An 18,724-nucleotide genomic window follows, 5' to 3' on the forward strand; every position below is an offset into this window, starting at 1 on the left:
GAGCTGAACCATCAAACACTACTCTTAGTTTGGTGGTTTGACTCTTCTCATTTAAGACTCCGTGATGAGGAAAATAGTAAGCAACTTTGGATTCGTCTGGCTTTGCACATTCGGTCATATGAGACAAAGAGTGATATTCACTAATAAACTCAACATATTTTGACTTAAATACAGAATTTTTATTAAGCTTAGATTCCAGAGAATGAAACCTTTTAATAGCATTTTGTTTTGAATCTCCAAGGCACTCAGGCGATTTTTTAAAAGGAATATGTACAACAAATCTGCCTTCCTCATTACGAGTTGTAGTTTGACTAAAGATTTCCTCACATAATTTTTCTTCTTCAGAAAGAAGGGGTTTTGAACTTAAACCCTCTTCAATCTCCCAAAACTTGCAAATCTGCTCTTGAAGGTCCAAGTTGGTTGTCAAATTACACTGATACCTTGGCACAGAGAGATTAGATTGAAATTCACCCCCTACAATCCAACCTAGTTGGGTTTTCTGCAATGTTGGCATGTTTTTACGTAAATGTACTTGGCCTATGCATAATAGATTCAGATAAACACTCGCACCGATTAGAAGATCAATTTCACCTGGCCTGTTGAACTCTGGATCTGCTAGACATAAATTTATTGGTATATTCCAAGAAGATGTATTAATCTTACAAGGAGGATGTGTACCACTGATTTTAGGAATTATAATACAAGGAAGACTCATCGAATATCGATTAATACAAGATTGGATAGTTATTTGACATCTATGTTTTACCTGCGACACCTTTTGACCAACTCCTGTTATGACAGATGACAACTCAATTTGTTCAAGACCTAGTCTCTCACAACACCCTTGTGTGATCAAATGAGTCTGGCTACCACTATCCAGTAAAGCTCTGCACACTTGAGGAACTCCGGATGAGTCAATAACCTTTACTAAAGCTGTTTGCAACAAGACATTTGAATAAAAATTACTTACACCACTAGATAGACTAACAGCCATATCAGTGCCCTCATTCTGCTCTGGCTCATTATTTTTAACTTGTGTTTCTTGTTGAAGTCTATTAAAATGTAATAGAGTGTGATGTTTTAGCTTGCACCTCTTGCAGGAATAATTAGATTTACAAAATCTACTGCCATGCCCCTCTTTTAGACTGTTGAAACACAATTTCAAACCTTGCACCCTTTCTACTCTCGCACTGCCAGTTTAATAAATTCAGGGCAATTATGAATTGAATGCGACTTCTTACAAAAGGCACAAATACTATTTTGTGTTGACACTGTATGAGAGTTATAAGAATTATTATTAGCTCGATTACCCTTATTCCCCCCTTTACCATTACCACTTTTCTCTAACCCCACATGTTTTCTACGCTTAGAAATTTCCAAATTTTTTCAAAAGATCAGCTTTTCGCTTTAAAAACTCTAAAAACTCACTCAAAGAAGGAAACTCAGAATTTTGACCCAATACCTCTGTATCAGTTACCTGACGTAATGATTTTAAATCGGAACAAATTACTTTTCTTTCTTCCCACTCACGCTCTGTCTTTTTGTCCAATTTAGAACTAAGAATAAAAATTAAAAGCGTATCCCAAAACTCTGTGGGTTGGTTCAAGGTTTTCAAACTTTGAATGTGTTTTGATACTGCATCAACAATTTTTTGTAACTTAAAACAAGACTCAGAACATAAATTAGGTATATTAAGCAAAGACTTTATGTGATTTTGCACTAAAATACTTTTATTATTGTACCTATTGCACAACATATCTTATGCTATCTGATAATTACTTTCAGTAGTCTCAACTCCACGAAACACCTGAGCCGCCCCACCCTCTAGGGATGCTCGAAGTTAGTGAAATTTTTGCACATTATTTAATGACTCATTCGAATTAATTAATGACTCAAACAGATCTCGAAACTCAAGCCAATTTTTATAATCACCTGAAAATTTATTAAGATTTATTGCTGGAAGTTTCAAACCCATTGAATGCATTTGTGCACTCTGCACATAAGTACCTCGAGAACTTGAAGGGTTTTGCACACTCTCATTTACTGAACTATTACTTTCCCCAGAATTAACAGCACTATAGTATTCATCTAAAATCTTTTTTCCCTGTGCATTTAACTTATAATAATTGTCTTTAAATGATGTACGCTCCTGCAGTTGCTCCTCAGTAGACTCTGACAACATCTCAATTTCACTCTGTACATCATCAAATTGATAGAGTAAATCGGAGAATTTATTTAACCTATTTTCTAGCTCTAAAATAACATGCTTATCAGTATTTTCAGGTTCTACACTTGAAATGCATTGTTTTACGGTCTCAAAATAATTTTTAAATATTGTTTGCTTACTTTTAATAATACCTCTTTTTTTTGTCAACGCTTTAGGTTCCTCCGCCATCTTGAAAATATGAGGAAACAAAATAAATATTTTTTATTTTATTTTATTTATTTGAAAACACCAGAAATTAAACAGAAGCTAACAGTTTACTCAATAAAGGAAAGGAAACATTGGAAAGGACTTACTCTGGCTTCCCTGATGTTTGCTCCTGGACTATAAGAATTCTTCACTTTCACACTTTAATGGCTGCTGTTGAACACCGCTCGTCGAAGTCGATTGAAGACTTACACAGAAATTTCGGCTCAATAAGGTTTTCACAAATACTACATCTTGTAGCTTTCTCAATTACCCATAGGTTAAGGTATATTACGGTGAGAAGGACCATGTTTAGAATACTCAGACTCAAAAAAAAAACTCGGGAATCTCCAAAACACGTTTGTTTAATTTCTCAAGACACACAGCTCCCTCCCCACATCATGGCCGCCTGTGGACTATCATACCACACGGTAAAATAAATATTAGCCATCTAGCGGCCATATGTGATTAAGGTCATATGTGAACCCCAAATAGGTTATTTCTTTTGAAGGTACTAATTGACTTTTTTCTTTGTTAATGATGAAACCAAGTCTAGTTAAAACATTAATTGTGAGCTTGGTATTAATTTGACATTCAATGTTATTTTTATATATAATTAAAATATCATCTAAATATATAATTAATAAAACATTTTGAAGGCGTAGAAATGTTGCTACTTGTTTCATAGTTTTAGTAAAACTATAAGGAGCAATATTAAGCCCAAACGGAAGGCAATTAAACTCATATCTTTGACCCTGCAATATAAATCTCAAATATTTTTTATATTTTTTATAAATAGGTAACAGGAAATAAGCGTCCTTTAAGTCTATTTTTGTTACGTAACAATTTTTCGTGAGGAGTTTTTGAACTGTTCTTGAGTCTTCGAGTTTAAAATGTGGAGCCAAAATATAATTATTTAACATTTTTAAATTTAAAATAAACCTCTTTTTTCCATTGGGCTTCGCGGCAAGAAAAAACGGCGATAGAAATTCGCCTTTAGTATAAGAGCATTTTGAAATTACACTAATTTCTAATAGCTCACTTAATGATTTTTTAAAAAGATCTAAGTCTTTTTCAGAGTATTCTCTTGAAGCAAAAAACTTTTGGCGGGGTTCTTTTTTTTTTTTTTTTTTTATGGTAAACACAAGCACAAGAGGAAAGTCCTATGTCACTCTTGGAGTGGTGCTTGCGCGAAGATATTTGTGGGCATTTATCTTGAATCGCTGCAGGTTGTATGCGTCGGGAAATATGTGAGGTGGAAGCCCGTTCCACAAAGAAGATGTTCTCCAGATGAATGAGTCCCGATACAGCGAGGTCCTTGGGGTAGTCAGGTGGACTCGATGTTGATGAGCCGCAACTGCTAGGCGCGTCCTTCTTGCCGGAACAGCCCTGGGTGGGATTGGGCCTGCCAGCTCAGAAGAGCACTTACCGTGATAATAACGGTAGAATAAACAGAGATCAGCCACCTTTCTCCTGTGCTCCAGACTATCCAGACTCTTTGTCAGTTCTGGTTTGTCGATAAGACGAATAGCTCTCTTCTGTATAGAATCTAGCAGCTTTAAACTATGCTTGGGTGCAGAGCTCCAGACATGCGAGCAATACTCGAGGGAAGGGCGTATTTGAGCCTCATAAAGAGTCAGCAGCTGTTCTGGTGTATACAGTTTTTTCGTTTTGAAAAGCACCGCCCTGGCGACCTCGGCAACGTGGTCATGCCAGGACACACTGTTGGTGACTTCGACTCCTAGAAGATGTAAAGATGATTTCATTGGCAATGTTTTCCCTACCATAACCAGCTCCGGGCCACCAAGGTTAGTCTTCATCGTAAATACTGCAGCCTGCGTTTTTTTAGCGTTAAAATTGACCAGATTGTTATCGCCCCACTCCAAGATTGCTCTAATATCGTTGTTGGTTGAAGCTACTTGTTGCTGCCTAAGATTCTGAGAAGTTGCGGCTGTCGTTGGTTTGGCGGACTTAAATGTGGAAATAAGTGTGCTATCGTCCGCAAAGCTGTAGATTGGATTGACAGTGGTTCCTAGCAAATCGTTGATATATACCAAGAAAAGGGTGGGGGATAGAATGCATCCTTGAGGGACTCCAGCGTTAATGTTAAATTTGTCGAAGAGGTATCCATCGACGGCTACTTGGATTGTTCGTTGTTCAAGAAAACTTTTGATCCAATTCAATAATGAGTTTTGTATGCCGATTGAGGAGAGCTTGGTTAGTAGTCCCTCATGCCACACTCGGTCAAATGCCTTGGAAATGTCAAGAGCGACTGAGCGGGACTCGCCGTGCTTCTCCATGGCCTCCGTCCACATGTGTGTGACGTAAGCCAGAAGATCGCCGGTGGATCTAAGCTTTCGGCGATTAAATGGCAATTTAATACCCTGAATCCATTGTAGGACAATTTTATCACTAGTTAATTCTTGCCACGTAAGAATATAACGTGATAAATAAGCTGCATATTTTGTATTTACCGGTGCTAATGTTTCCTGGATTGTTCCCGATTCCCTGATTGTTTCTTTGGCTTGTAAATGGTCCTGTCCATTTTCATTCTGACGTTCCTCTCCCCTCGCCGATAGTTTAAATAACGTGGAGAAGAGGTGTTCGTAGGAGGGTGCTTAGATGAAGATGTACTCGGTACCGCTGGTCCTGGTCGGCCAAAATTGGTAAACTTATTTTTCAATTCGTCGCTGGTCTTTTTTAAATTTTGTTTGTTCTTCACTGCTTCCCCAAACTTTTCACCAAACAAATAAGTGTCTAATTGGCTAGATGACGCCACTTTTCGAGACTCCATATTTAAAGAAGGCATAATATTCTGTCTACGGAGCATTGATAAAGCATTATGTACGTTAGAGAATAGTAATGCAGCATCAGCTAAGCCTGACAATTGAGGCGTGGATTGATTTTCTTTTATAAAGTCGTTCATAACTTCCCCTAGCGCCGTCAACCCCTGACCTATTTGATGTTGTAACGATTTTAAAAAATAATCTTTTTTGTTAACGGACTCATTTAAGCAGTCTAAAATCTCCTCATTCACTTTAGGAAGATTGAGTGCTTGACAATTCTTAGGTATTGGATGCTTATCTAATATTTTCTGCCTTTCTTCTTTCTTAACACCTTTTTTGAGATAAAATTCCCACCTTGATATAATCTCATCATGTAGATCTTGGCCCTGAACCTGAATGTCAGACGGTTTCGCCCCTAACGCCACTGAAAAATCAGTGGTTGATGGCGTTGACGGTGTTACCTCCAAGGTAGGAGGAGGAATAATGTTAGGTTGAGGTGTAGGCGGACGAGAGGGGAGATCTACTTGATTATCAGTTAATTCAATTGGCATGTCTTCCAGTCCTGAATGTACTGGCGACTGGTGATCACTCTCATCTTCAGACGAAGAAGACTCTAAAACAATAGAGATGTCTTCTTAATGAAAATTGTATGGTCCACGACCAATTTTAAAACACATTTGAACCCACGGTTCTATAAATTCAACAATTCGAACCCACGGTTCTATAATTTTCAGTCTACCCACGGTAGACTAAATTAAATTCTGTAGGCGTTAACCTGGATTGAGGATCTGGGTACACGAAAAACACGGACTTCAACTTGATGTTACAGCATTTATTAGCCATTAGTAGAACGTACAACATAATTTAATTCTAGTGGAACTTTATAAATACGAGGAAGCCATGGAAAAATAAAATACGCGGAAATCTCGATGCGGCGACCCGTGCGCATAGCTCTCGACTCGGTTTTTTTTAACTCGACTGACTAGAGAGAGAGACGCGAGGCGAGCGGTTCGCAGTGGTGGGGTCGACGGAACGGAATGGTGCTTGAAGCCGACTGGCGCGCATGCGATTCCATGTCAAGGCCGCCACACACTACCACATCGGGGAATGTCTGTTATGCAGATGGGTGTTATAATCTCCCCCTTTGCACCACATTATCATGCCGATTGTGGGGCAAGAATGTCTAGTTAGAGGTAGGTGTCTTCCTGGGTCGTCCTCTTTTACGGATGGGCCGAATAGGCGCAGGAGGGGCTCCTTCAGGGTCTGCACGATACGGCGTCAGAGCAGATACGTGATACTTTCCGACTGGTACATCTGGATTACTAATGGAAACAATTTCGTAGGTTGTAGGAGTCACAACACGAAGAATACGGTAAGGTCCATCACGACGCGGAACAAATTTAGAGGTACACATTTTACTTGCATTGTCAACTAGAACTTGATCACCCACATTAAAAACGATATCACGAAGGTTAGAGTTCTTATAAGAAGTTCGACGGTCTTGGGTTAGTTCATGCTTATCTCGCGCGGCGTGTAACGTATCACTTAGTGTAAGCAAGTAAGGCGTGATTTGCGGCACAAAGTTTTCAGTCTGCACTATAGCGCGAAAGTCTCGATTTGCATCGTCAGGAGTGCGTAACTCGCGACCGAATGTTAGATACGCCGGGGTAAAACCGGTGGATGCACACTTGGCAGAGTTCATTGCAAAACGTATAGCGGAAAGTTTATCTGACCAAACGGTGTGATCATCTTTCGTTAGAATCGCTAGTTGTGTTTTCATATCACGATTCTTACGCTCGACAGGGTTTGATGCGGGGTGATACACGGGGATAAGCGATTGCTTGAAACCGAAGCATTCTGCGACACTTTGCATTACAGATCCGACGAATTGCACACCATTGTCACTTATTACCCGTCGAGGCAATCCATACCTGAGTATAACCCCGTCGATTAAACATTTGACACACGCGGCAGCGGTTGCTATTTTTAGCGGAAAAAGTTCTACCCAGCGACTCGCTACATCTTCAACTATGAATACCCAGCAGTAACCATCTGTGGTCTCCGGTAGTGGTCCAAATAAATCGATGCTAAGTACTTCAAAGCGTTGGGATTGTATAGGAGTCTGTAGTAGACCTGCAGGTTTTAAATTGGTAGGTTTAAACTTCTGGCAGTCTGTACACTTTTGTAAGTAGTCAGTTATGGTCTTATGCATACCAGGCCAAAAATATCTCTTTGCGATGCGCTGGTATGTGCGTTCGGCACCACAATGACCTGCCCTCTCAGCATCATGATATTGCTTTAGGATATATGGAACACGAGCACTAGCTACTACAAGTTGTGGCTCTTCTTCGTCAATGTCTGGAGTGTAGCGATACAGGATTCCATGAGACATCACATATCCTCCCTCTACCCACTTTTTATAGTCAACAGAAGTCTCGTTAGGGTCTTCAAGGCACTTGATAATTTTCTCGACATCAGGATCAGCTAACTGCTCTTGTCTAGTATCGGCAGTACTGAGTGTAGGAAAATCAGCAACAATATATGCCTTATTTCTACTGATTCCTCAGTTTCTTCACGTGGTGGCCGCGAAAGGTTATTGGCAACCACATTTTTCTTGCCAGTTATATATTCGATACGTAGATCATAGGGCATTAATTCTAGAGCCCATCTAGCGAGGCGTCCGGTTGGGGATTTGATAGACATAAGCCATTTGAAAGGCTGGTGGTCGCTTTGAACAACAGTGATGGTAGCATCCTCCAGGTATCCTCGAAACTTCTTTACAGCCCACACAACAGCAAGGGCTTCACGTTCTGTAGTGCTGTAATTTTGCTCTGCAGAAGTTAAAAGCCTAGATGCATATTCCACTGGTCGTTCGTCTTCCTTCTCCCCCTGGAGTAAACATGCACAAATTGCATAACCACTGGCATCCGTGCGTAATATATAGGGTAGTCTACTGTCAGCTTGCCTTAAAATTGGTGGTGAACACAGTAGAGCTTTCAGTGCTTCGAAAGCTTCTTGTTGCTTATGGCCCCAGGTCCATTTAGCGTTTTTCTTCGTCAGGTTGCTTAGAGGTTTTGATATCTCAGCAAAATTTTCTATAAAGCGCCTGTACCATGAGCAAGTTTGCAAGAAACTTAAAAGTTGTTTAACATTATTTGGAGGCGACATTTTAAGAATTGCTGCTACCTTTTCTTTATTGGGCAAAATTCCCTTGAGGGTAATGATATGACCTAGATAGTGCACTGTTTCAGATACAAATGAGCATTTTCCTCGGTTTAGGGTGAGTTTATATAGAATCAGCCTTTCGAATACTTTTCTTAGGTCACTCATATGTTCATTAAAATTAGACGAAATAACTGTTAGGTCATCAAGATATGCAAGTATAAAGACATCTTGCAGTCCTGATCTGAAGCGGTCAATCAGACGCTGGAAGGTAGATGGCGCATTACGTAGACCAAAAGGCATGCGTGTAAAGCGAAATGATCCAAAAGGTGTAACAAAAGCTGTTTTGTCTCTGTCACTTTCTTTGACGCTAACCAAATGATAACCACTCCTAAGGTCAAGAGTTGTCATACATCCTGTCTCGGCGTGTAGGAGGTCATCAATTCTTGGAATGGGATATCGGTCTGCACGTGTGACTGCATTCAAGGCTCTGTAGTCAACGGTGAGACGAACTGTATTATTTTTCTTTGGCACAAGTACCACTGGAGCAGCGTAGGGTGACTCACACTTTTCAATCCACTCGCTAATAGTTTGTCCAATTCTTCTCGAAGTTGTACTTTCTTGGTCTCTGACATGCGATAAGGAGGTGATACTATCGGAGATTTATCTAGGAGCACGATGGAGTGTTCTGCGTAAGGTGTAGGCTCATCGTTTGGCTCAAAAACCTTACTAAATTCATGCAAAAAGGCGTTAAGTCTGCTTTTTTGTTCTTCCTTAAGAACCAGAGCCTCATCGTCTCGTAGTTTGATATTTTCGAATCTTACATTATTCACAGTATAAGCAGGATCCAAGTTAGTGTCAAATACAAAGGAAAGTTGGGGATTGTCACCAAAATAGTACTGATTACTAGGTAAGTTTAAAACTATGTTTGCTTGTTGTATAAAATCACATCCAAGTAAAGTTCGACTATTTTCATGATCCGGGACAGAAATAAAACGTGTACGAATAGTTTTATCCTGTAACTTAACGTCAACTTCGAAAATATATACATTTACACGACGTTTTAGGCCATCAGCTAATGTCATTAACATAATATCCTCGGTATAGGGTACATTATCTTGCAATAATAGTTTAGCAAGAGAAGATCCGGCAACGATGCTTTTGGCTCCGGTGTCTATAAAAGCAAAACCATTAAAACCACAAATCCCAATCGAAACTAGTGGCCTAACCATGTCTAAATTTTCATCAAAAGTATTATATATGAAATCTGCAGCATATACGTCAGCTGTTTTATATTTACATTTAGGGCAGTTGCTCTTAATATAGCCAGGTGTACCACAACCATAGCATGTTATACTAGAGGATGCAAAATTACTAGTACTAGCAGGCTCTTTTTTATCAATAGGCTCCATTTTAACTGTGGGAACAGCAGTAGTAGGTTTATTTCTACTGTTTGCTAATTTACGACACTCTTCGATTGCATGTCCGGTATATTTGCAATACGTACACCTAAGTTTTTTCTGAGAAGAAAATTTTTATTCGCTAACAACTGAGCTTACTTTATTTTCCGGGGTATTCTCGAATGTTTCTTCAATAAGTAGCGCCTGAGTGAGCAGTTCACCAAAAGTTTTTACTTTATCGCGAGAAACTTTTTCCCGAATTTTGCGATTTAAAAGTTCATACACCATGTCAAGTTGTATTTCCTCTGTCAACATACCGTCAGGCAGTTGCGCTAAAATTGACCTAGCCTTACAGATAAAAACGTCAGTTTTAGTCTTGTTGTCTTGTTCACTACAAAATAATTCGCGATACACACGATGAGGAGGTTTAATCGGACCAAAAGTCGAACGTAGTAAGTTAATAGCTAAGTTCCAGTCAGTTAAAGTTGCTTTAACCCCTCGATACCACGTCGCAGCAAACCCATCAAGTAACATAGGTAACCCCATGAGGGCGTTCTCATCAGAAACACCTGTACAGTTTTTGTATACCGTAATAGCATCAATAAACGCATTCACGTCAGTCCCTGGACTACCATTAAAGCGCGAACTACATTTTGCAAAGTTGCCGCTTTGTACATTTACTACAGGAACATCGCGCGCAGCATTAACCGTAGCTAAGCGAGCTAAAAGTTCTTGAAATTGTTCTTGTGATAGCGTAACCGGAGATGGAGAAGACATCTTATCTTTTGATCTAAGATTGTATGAATGGTTCACTTCCAGCTTGCAGCAGAGAACAAGTAAAAATATCAAAAAGAAAACTTACAGTTTGTAACAGTATAGCTTACTGTTAAATTCCATAGAATCAAACACTTGTCACTGATAATCCTGATATAAATTATTCCCAATAGTATTTCCTACAGAATGTACCGATGGATGTACTTCATGCGAGATTATAATCTGAAACGGACTATATACGCACTAGCCTCGTTACAGGGAAAACGCGAAACCCGATGCGCAAGAATATTCGCAAGTCACCTGAGTTATTGTAGCACAGCAAAACGTTCAATGTTTTGAAACGACACAGGGGCAGTTCGAGTAATTTTCGGCGATAACTCACACGTAAAAATATCGAAAAAAACCGTTCAGATGCTGTAGGTGGCGATAGCACAAAGTCCTACACTTCTTAAAACCGGCGAAATACCCGTGAAAAACTGCGAAACACCAAGTTTTGACCTATTCCGTGGCCACAAGTTGGGCGTCAATTGTAGGCGTTAACCTGGATTTAGGATCTGGGTACACGAAAAACACGGACTTCAACTTGATGTTACAGCATTTATTAGCCATTAGTAGAACGTACAACATAATTTAATTCTAGTGGAACTTTATAAATACGAGGAAGCCATGGAAAAATAAAATACGCGGAAATCTCGATGCGGCGACCCGTGCGCATAGCTCTCGACTCGGTTTTTTTAACTCGACTGACTAGAGAGAGAGAAGCGAGGCGAGCGGTTCGCAGTGGTGGGATCGACGGAACGGAACGGTGCTTGAAGCCGACTGGCGCGCATGCGATTCCATGTCAAGGCCGCCACACACTACCACATCGGGGAATGTCTGTTATGCAGATGGGTGTTATAATTCTTAATTATATAGTACAACTATATAACATAAAAAGCCTTAGAGAAAGAGCCGATGATTTAAATACCATCAATATAGGCCCTCGGCCTTAAAAAAGTTATACATCTCTAAAAAAAAAAACAATCAGTTTGTTCATAACTTACCCGAGGTTGACGAAAAGCTTTGAAATTTTTCCTTAAATATTTCCAACTCTTGTAGGAATTTGCTAATTTTTTGCCTTTTACTCCTAATTTTTGCTGGTGAGGCACTACTATTCGACATTATTTGTTAGATTCACAAACAGTAAAAACAATTTATTTCACTCCCGTAGATACGGTACGACACAATTTTATTTTCTCGCTAACTCGACGGATACGCAAAACAGAATGACGATGTGTGAGTCTGGCCGGAATGGCGATAAAAAATTGTTTTGCTTTGTACGCGTATCGATGGATAGGGTAAACCAGAAACTACAACGTAATCATATCGGAAGACAAGCGAAGGAAAATTGATCGAACTAAAGATTCTTACTGAAAATCATACAATAAATCAATTTTTGATAAAAGGTAAGAGCAGTAAACAAAACACGATAATAATTTATACTGCATTTATCCAAATATCAAAACATTTATTTATTAACATTTTATTCATTTTTTTTATCTGTTTTATTATGCAACTTTTATATAGGTGATATCAACTCTTTTTAATGAGTCCTACAGGCAATTAACATAAATGACTTAGCTTTGAAAATATCCTGTATATACATACATGAGTACATCTATTCCTTCTATTATTTTTACAGCTAGCCTCTTGTACGTAATGGCCCTTAATTTGGAATATCTATGTTTTATCCCGGAAATATTTGATAATTTCATATAACTTAAAATAGATGCGATTTATTTGGTAATCGTTTTTAATAGTTTTCCTTCCTCCCATTCTTGAAACTCCATGGCATACATATTATCATTTATTTATATAAATATTAAGTTATATTTTTTTAACGAATATGTAAGGAAAGTCTTTATTAAGACACTATTTCTTTCTATCTATTAATATAGAGTTCTGAAGAGGATCTTGAGAAATTAACCAATTAACCCGCAAAACAGCTTTTCTAATTCACAATCTCTAGTCACTAGAATTAATAATCAACTTTTAGATTTCTATTCCGAAGAAACTGTTAACAACCAGGGGTTAGAGTGCCTAAGATTTCTCAACGAGGTTATATCTGATTTTGACGCCGTAAGTATCCACGTATAAACTATAACCAGAAATAACCAAAATATCCATATCCTCAGCTACTCGAGCTTCCTCAGTATCAAGACATAATAAAAATAAAGACAATCAGCTCGACGTATATGGCAGCCAGTGGCCTAAACCCAAGCAGACAAATAAAGGTAAGAAAAATACAAAAATAAAGAACCACAATGCACCATTTTCATTCTTCTTATTATACTTTAGCCTGACGATCCGGTCATAGTTCGCTGGGCTCACTTAGCTCTATTGGTGGAATTTGCCCTGGACCTTAAAAAAGCCCTTCAGAGCATCAACGAACAATCATTCAATCATTTTGTCCTAAAGCTGGGCATCAATCATGGCCCCATTACCGCTGGGGTCATTGGTGCTAGGAAACCCCACTATGATATTTGGGGTAACACTGTTAACGTCGCTTCCAGAATGGAGAGTACTGGAAAAGCTGGATGTATACAGGTTGGTTCTGTCGAAACTCTATCGATGGATTATTATAGGAGAACTGTGACTAGGATATTGAAAATTTGGTAACATGGCAGGGCGTCATTCATTTGTTTTTTAAGTAAGAAAAGAGTTCTGCTAATCTTATAAGCCTAGGGTCTTTAAAGCAGACTTATATGAGCATTAAAGATCAACATAGGTCTCCAGGTCACTAACATAAGTACAAATTGGAAATGTGTTATCATTTATTACGCAACCATAGCAAATATCATCTTTTAGTAAAGAAATTGTCCTCTGATTAAGCTGAAGTCTGTTAACTTCACACTATTTACAAACCCTCTCAAAATCAATCTGCAACTGCATCAAGTCATGACAATTCTTAACAGCGCAAAAAACCTTCATCAATAAGATAAGAGAAGATAAGAAAAGAATATACTTTATCAATCAATCAATCGATTAATGCTTTATTATCATCAAAATTTAAAATTTTGTCGACAAAGCTATTATTTAAATAAATCATACAAACAAAATATACACAAAGACAAAACAAAAAATACAAATATATAAAAATAAAAAATACAACAAAACATACAAAAAACTTAACAAATTTAAAAATTGTTTGAGGTCACAATTCCTTAAAATCTATAAAATATATAAACATTCACTTGTATACAAAGTCGGCAAAAAAAACAGTTGTTTACAAAAACATTATTAGCAAACTACTAATTTGCTTACATAATATACGAATATTTAGTGTTACGAAATACAAAGTTTTCTATCAACAAAAGTAGGCTAATGACTAAATCGTAGCAAATAAACTATTTGCAATTATACCCCAACTAAACTAAATTAAAACATTAAAATGTAGAAGTTGGATGAGTACAATTAGATACAAAACATTTAAAAGATTGAGGGCAGATTAAAATTTGGTAGAGTACAATAACACTTTTTAAATTAAAAAAGAAAAAACAAATGGACACAAGTATAACATATGCTTAAAATACAATTGCTAGGCTCTCAATTCGATGGGTATTATATCGTCGCCCTAAAGTGTAAACCTGCCAAGTCACATTTTACCTATTTTACAGGAGAGTCAAAAAACCGCCTAAATCAACTATATTTTACCTAAATTATTGTATGTTTGCCTTGTTATTGGTTTTTATTAAATAAATGATAATATAATAGAAACAATCTAAAACTGTGTATAACAAACTGTTTTAAGTCAATAAATAAAAATAGGCAGGTTTGCATTTTGTAAACTCAAATTTTGGCTGGACTTGGCAAGTTATCCTCATAATAATAATTAATACCTTAATATTAAATAAAACCAAAATACTAGTATGAACATTGTCCTACAAACTCTAAGGTTTTCTTCTCCTACTCTTAAAAAATATTGAAGGGTTTGTCCCCTTTTACTTTCATTTTCTTTTTGTCGGTTTCTGTGTCTTTTAGGTGGCATAGAAAAGACAAGAGTATTTACATAAACTCTTTTTCCGCCCAAGTCATTTTCCAAAAGTTGTTAAAAATAATTTGCCTTTGACCTTCATTTACTGCAAAGCATTTTAACATTCCTTTAGGGTTTAGTTTACATGTGCACCTTTCCTTCATTGTACGAAGTTTTTTTGGATTGTTATAGGTCCATTTTCCATTTATTTTTGTTTCGTCCCAAGTAACTTTGACCCCTTTGTCTTAACTTTCTATTTTTTTCACCAAACCACGTTCATTCTTGTACTTGAAAGCGCTTTTTACACTTTTTACTTTTTGTCGGATAACTATAAGATGAGCCCGAGTCGGAATCTGAATATGGTACCAACCTGCTAGCTTCGTCAACGGAAATATCAGAAATTGTAGATTCTATATTGGATTGTTTTTTAATATGATTAATTCCTGATTTAGAAGCACGAGGAGCTTCATTTAAGTTGTCCAGTAAAGGAATTTCATTCAGTTCAATAACTTCTTCACAATTATCTAATTTTTGCCCATTTTGGGCTATTTGGAAGTTTTCAAACGGTTGATTTTCTTTTATGGGAGAGTCTAATATATCCATTGGTAACTCCAACGACAGGGGAATTAAGTCTACACCACTGCTTTCCCCAAAAGAATACTCCCAAGTATTATGTTCAGAGTCTTCTAGCTCTGGGTCTTCGGTTTCATTTGCTGTTTGATCGATGGCCATATCAAGGATTCATTTGGAATATTATTATTTTGTTTACTTTTGTTATTCTGTTTTTTGCGCGGTAGGAAGTGGATAAAACTTAGAGACCATCAGGCCACATTTTTTTCTTATTATATGTTTGCATATTACCATATAGTCGACTGTTTTTTTTGTGCAGTTTTTTGTGGAATGACATGGAATTTGGAGGGATGGGCCAGTAGGGCGGTTTGGCACGGGTTGGAGTGGCGAAGGGTTGACGTATACAATGGGGGATAGTTTTGAAATCCTGCACGATCGGCAATCTGAGGCCAAATTCAGTGTTGCTCATTTAAATTTTCGCTCCATAAAAACCGGTTTCGATGAATTTCTAAATTATGCCAGTGAATATGACTTTGATATTTTGGGAGTTACAGAGACTTGGCTTACACCAGATGATGATAGCTTGATTTGGTAATTATGCAAAGAAAGTCATTAAGTTCTCTTTACTAACATTTCCCCATATAACTGATAAGTTTGAGTATTTAAGTATAAGGTTTATTGCAAATAAAAGAAATATTTTATTAGTAAATATGTATAAATAAATAAATAATAAATAAAAAGGCCCTTATTTTATACTCGGTGAAGGGCAGCATGCTGTTAACTTAACCGAGTACACATAAATATTACAATAATATTATTACTATCACAAAAACACATAATTATTAAGTAGTTACTAATAGAAAATATTAAAATATACAGAAGACAAAAAAAAAAAATAAACTATAACTTACAAAGAAAAATACAAATTTTACAGCTTAACGACTACTTGACATCATAATACTATATATATGCATGACCGATTTAACAATACAAATACTTTGTTGTTTTTAAAGGATTGGAAAGACTTATCAGTACAGTGACTAATAATATATTTATTTATTAGCTTTGAAGCACAGAAAGAAAATGATCTTTGAAAAATCGCAGTGCTATGTCGGGGGATATCAAATTTTAAAACCGTGCGTGTTGTTCGATTATGTCTGGTAGTTCCTGTTTTAAGTTTATTTCGTAAGTAGGAGGGACTATTGTTTTTTAAAAGTTTGAATAGGAAACTGCAGTAATGAAGTTTTTCTCTATTTTGCACATTAAGCCACTTCAATTCTTTTAGCTTGCAAGTTACATGATCCCTTCCTCTCAACCCATAAACAAAGCGAATGCAAGAGTTCTGTATTTTTTGCAGTTTGTACCTACTAGAAGCATCAAGACATGGTCCATAAACAAAATTAGAGTAATTACAATGTGATAAAATTAGAGCTTCACAAAGCTGCCTTTTTAGTGTAATACTTAATAGATCCTTACTTTTATACAAATTTCTCAGGGACATATATGCTCTTTGAACTACTTTAGATGCTTGTGTTTTAAACCTCAAATTTGTATCAAAAGTTACACCTAAGTTTTTGTGTTCTTTTAAATTCAGAATTTTTTCACTATCTATCACAAGATCACAGTTCATACGAGACCATGATGCCAAGGGGCCAATGTAAATTACAGCCGATTTTTTTGGGTTTAATTTTAAACCATTTTTTTTGAATAATGTTGAATTGTATCTAAGCACTGACCCAATGATTGCATAGATTCATCAACGTTATTCTTAGTAAACTGTTTATAAATTTGTGTATCATCACAGTATTGAGCCATACGACAGTCGCGAATTTTATTTTTTAGGTCATTTATATAAAGTATAAACAGCAAAGGGCCCAGAATGGATCCCTGGGGAACACCTCTTTTTAAATCGGCTGGCTCAGAGAACGAGTCTTCCACTCTTGTTATCTGGGATCTATTTGTAAGATAATTACTGCAAAAACGCACAGCTTTCGGTAAGAATCCGTAATAGGAGAGCTTCGCTAAAAGTAAGTTATGATGTAGAGTATCGAATGCCTTGCTGAAATCTAACAGAACCAAAGCTGTCGTCTCACCCTTATCCCAAGCATCAATAATATCATCCAAGACTCCAAGAAGGGCTGAAGCAGTATTAAAGCCACGGCGAAACCCCGATTGCGTTTCCGAGAGCAAATTATTTTTCACGATATATTCAATCATCTAGTTGTATATGAGTTTCTCAAAAATCTTGGACAATACAGAACGTAGGCTTATTGGTCGTAAGTCAGAAAAGCCATCCGGGTTAGAGACTTTAGATAGCGGCAACACTATTGCCTTTTTCCACAAAGAGGGAAATTTACCTATCTCGATGCAAGTATTAAAAATATGAGTTAGCACCGGAATGACACGAGGACAGCACATCTTAACCATTTCTAATGATATTTTATCAATGCCACTGGCATTTGATTTTATTTGCGAAATAGCTTCATATACTCCTCCAGTATCCACCAGCTCCAGATCGAACCTTTGAGCCGTGGCTCTTCTACCCAGGTATTCCCGAATGGTCTCCGCTGAAACTGGCGTGGATACCTGACGTACCGACTCAACAAAAAACTGGTTAATTGCTTCCGGATCTTTTAGGCTATCTGGTAGATTTGATGTAGAAGTGCCTTTTGTCTTACTATAGATATTAAGATTGGCCAAACCGTTCCAGAGGGCTTTTTTATTCTTGTCTCTATGCAGAAAATTTATATATCCCCTTTTTTCGTTTCTGACTGCGGTTGTAAACATGTTACGCACATTTTTATAGGATTCCCAATCGCCAGGATGTTTGTTTTTTTTATATTTTGAAAGTAGAGAATTTCTGTATTTTTTCATTTCCTTTAGAGTATCTGTAAACCAAGGTGCTTTCGGCTTTGTTACTCTAACCGTGGTGAAAGGTGCATGCTTATTAAAAAGTTGTGTAAGAATATGTGTAAAACACTGGACCTTATCATCTATTTCCGCAAAACTAAACACCTTACCCCAATTTGCGGCGTTAAGATCAAGATCAAAAGCTGCCCTGTCGAAGCTCTTAAAATTTCTAAACGTAACAAACTTTGGGGATTCATTACTACTTGCTTAAATTTAAATGAGTCCAAGAGAAAATCAAATTGCTCATTAACAGATCTATATTCTAGAAGGTTAATGTTGAGATCACCCATTATTATTGTTTCATCTACCATGGGAAGAATGTTTGAAATCGAGGTGTCTAAATGCTCTAACGCCCTAAGGACATTAAACTGCGGCGGACGATAAAAAACCCCAAATCCTAATTTAAGTTTGTTTATTTGTAAAATAAACCATTGTTGCTCAAAAATTTTTATTTGTTCCACCAATTCCACCTTATGGACCCTTAAACTTGACCTCACGTAAACGCCAACTCCCCCACCTCTAGTTTTCCTGTCCAGTCGCAAAAAGTTATATCCTACTATTTCGATCTCTTTATCTAAAATATTTTCTGAAAGCCAACTTTCTGTTACTCCTAGTATATCTAGGTTTAGAGTAGAAAGGATTAACTTTACTTCAACAACACTAGGTAGCAAAGAACGTATATTAACGTGGCCTACCTTTA

The 18,724-nt window shown here is 37.2% G+C and overlaps 1 protein-coding gene across 1 annotated transcript in view; it reads left to right on the top strand.

Moving 5' to 3' along the window:
- The window catches only part of LOC126739042 (adenylate cyclase type 3), a 1,002,544-nt gene that overhangs the window by 950,252 nt on the left and 33,568 nt on the right, over positions 1 to 18,724 (top strand). The window contains exons 18-20 of the mRNA XM_050444560.1: positions 12,568 to 12,650; positions 12,707 to 12,805; positions 12,870 to 13,118. Of these exons, the coding sequence (XP_050300517.1) occupies positions 12,568 to 12,650; positions 12,707 to 12,805; positions 12,870 to 13,118 (431 nt within the window). The remainder of the gene's footprint in view (positions 1 to 12,567; positions 12,651 to 12,706; positions 12,806 to 12,869; positions 13,119 to 18,724) is intronic.

Source organism: Anthonomus grandis, chromosome 8, assembly GCF_022605725.1.
Source record: "Anthonomus grandis grandis chromosome 8, icAntGran1.3, whole genome shotgun sequence".
NCBI lineage: Eukaryota > Metazoa > Arthropoda > Insecta > Coleoptera > Curculionidae > Anthonomus > Anthonomus grandis.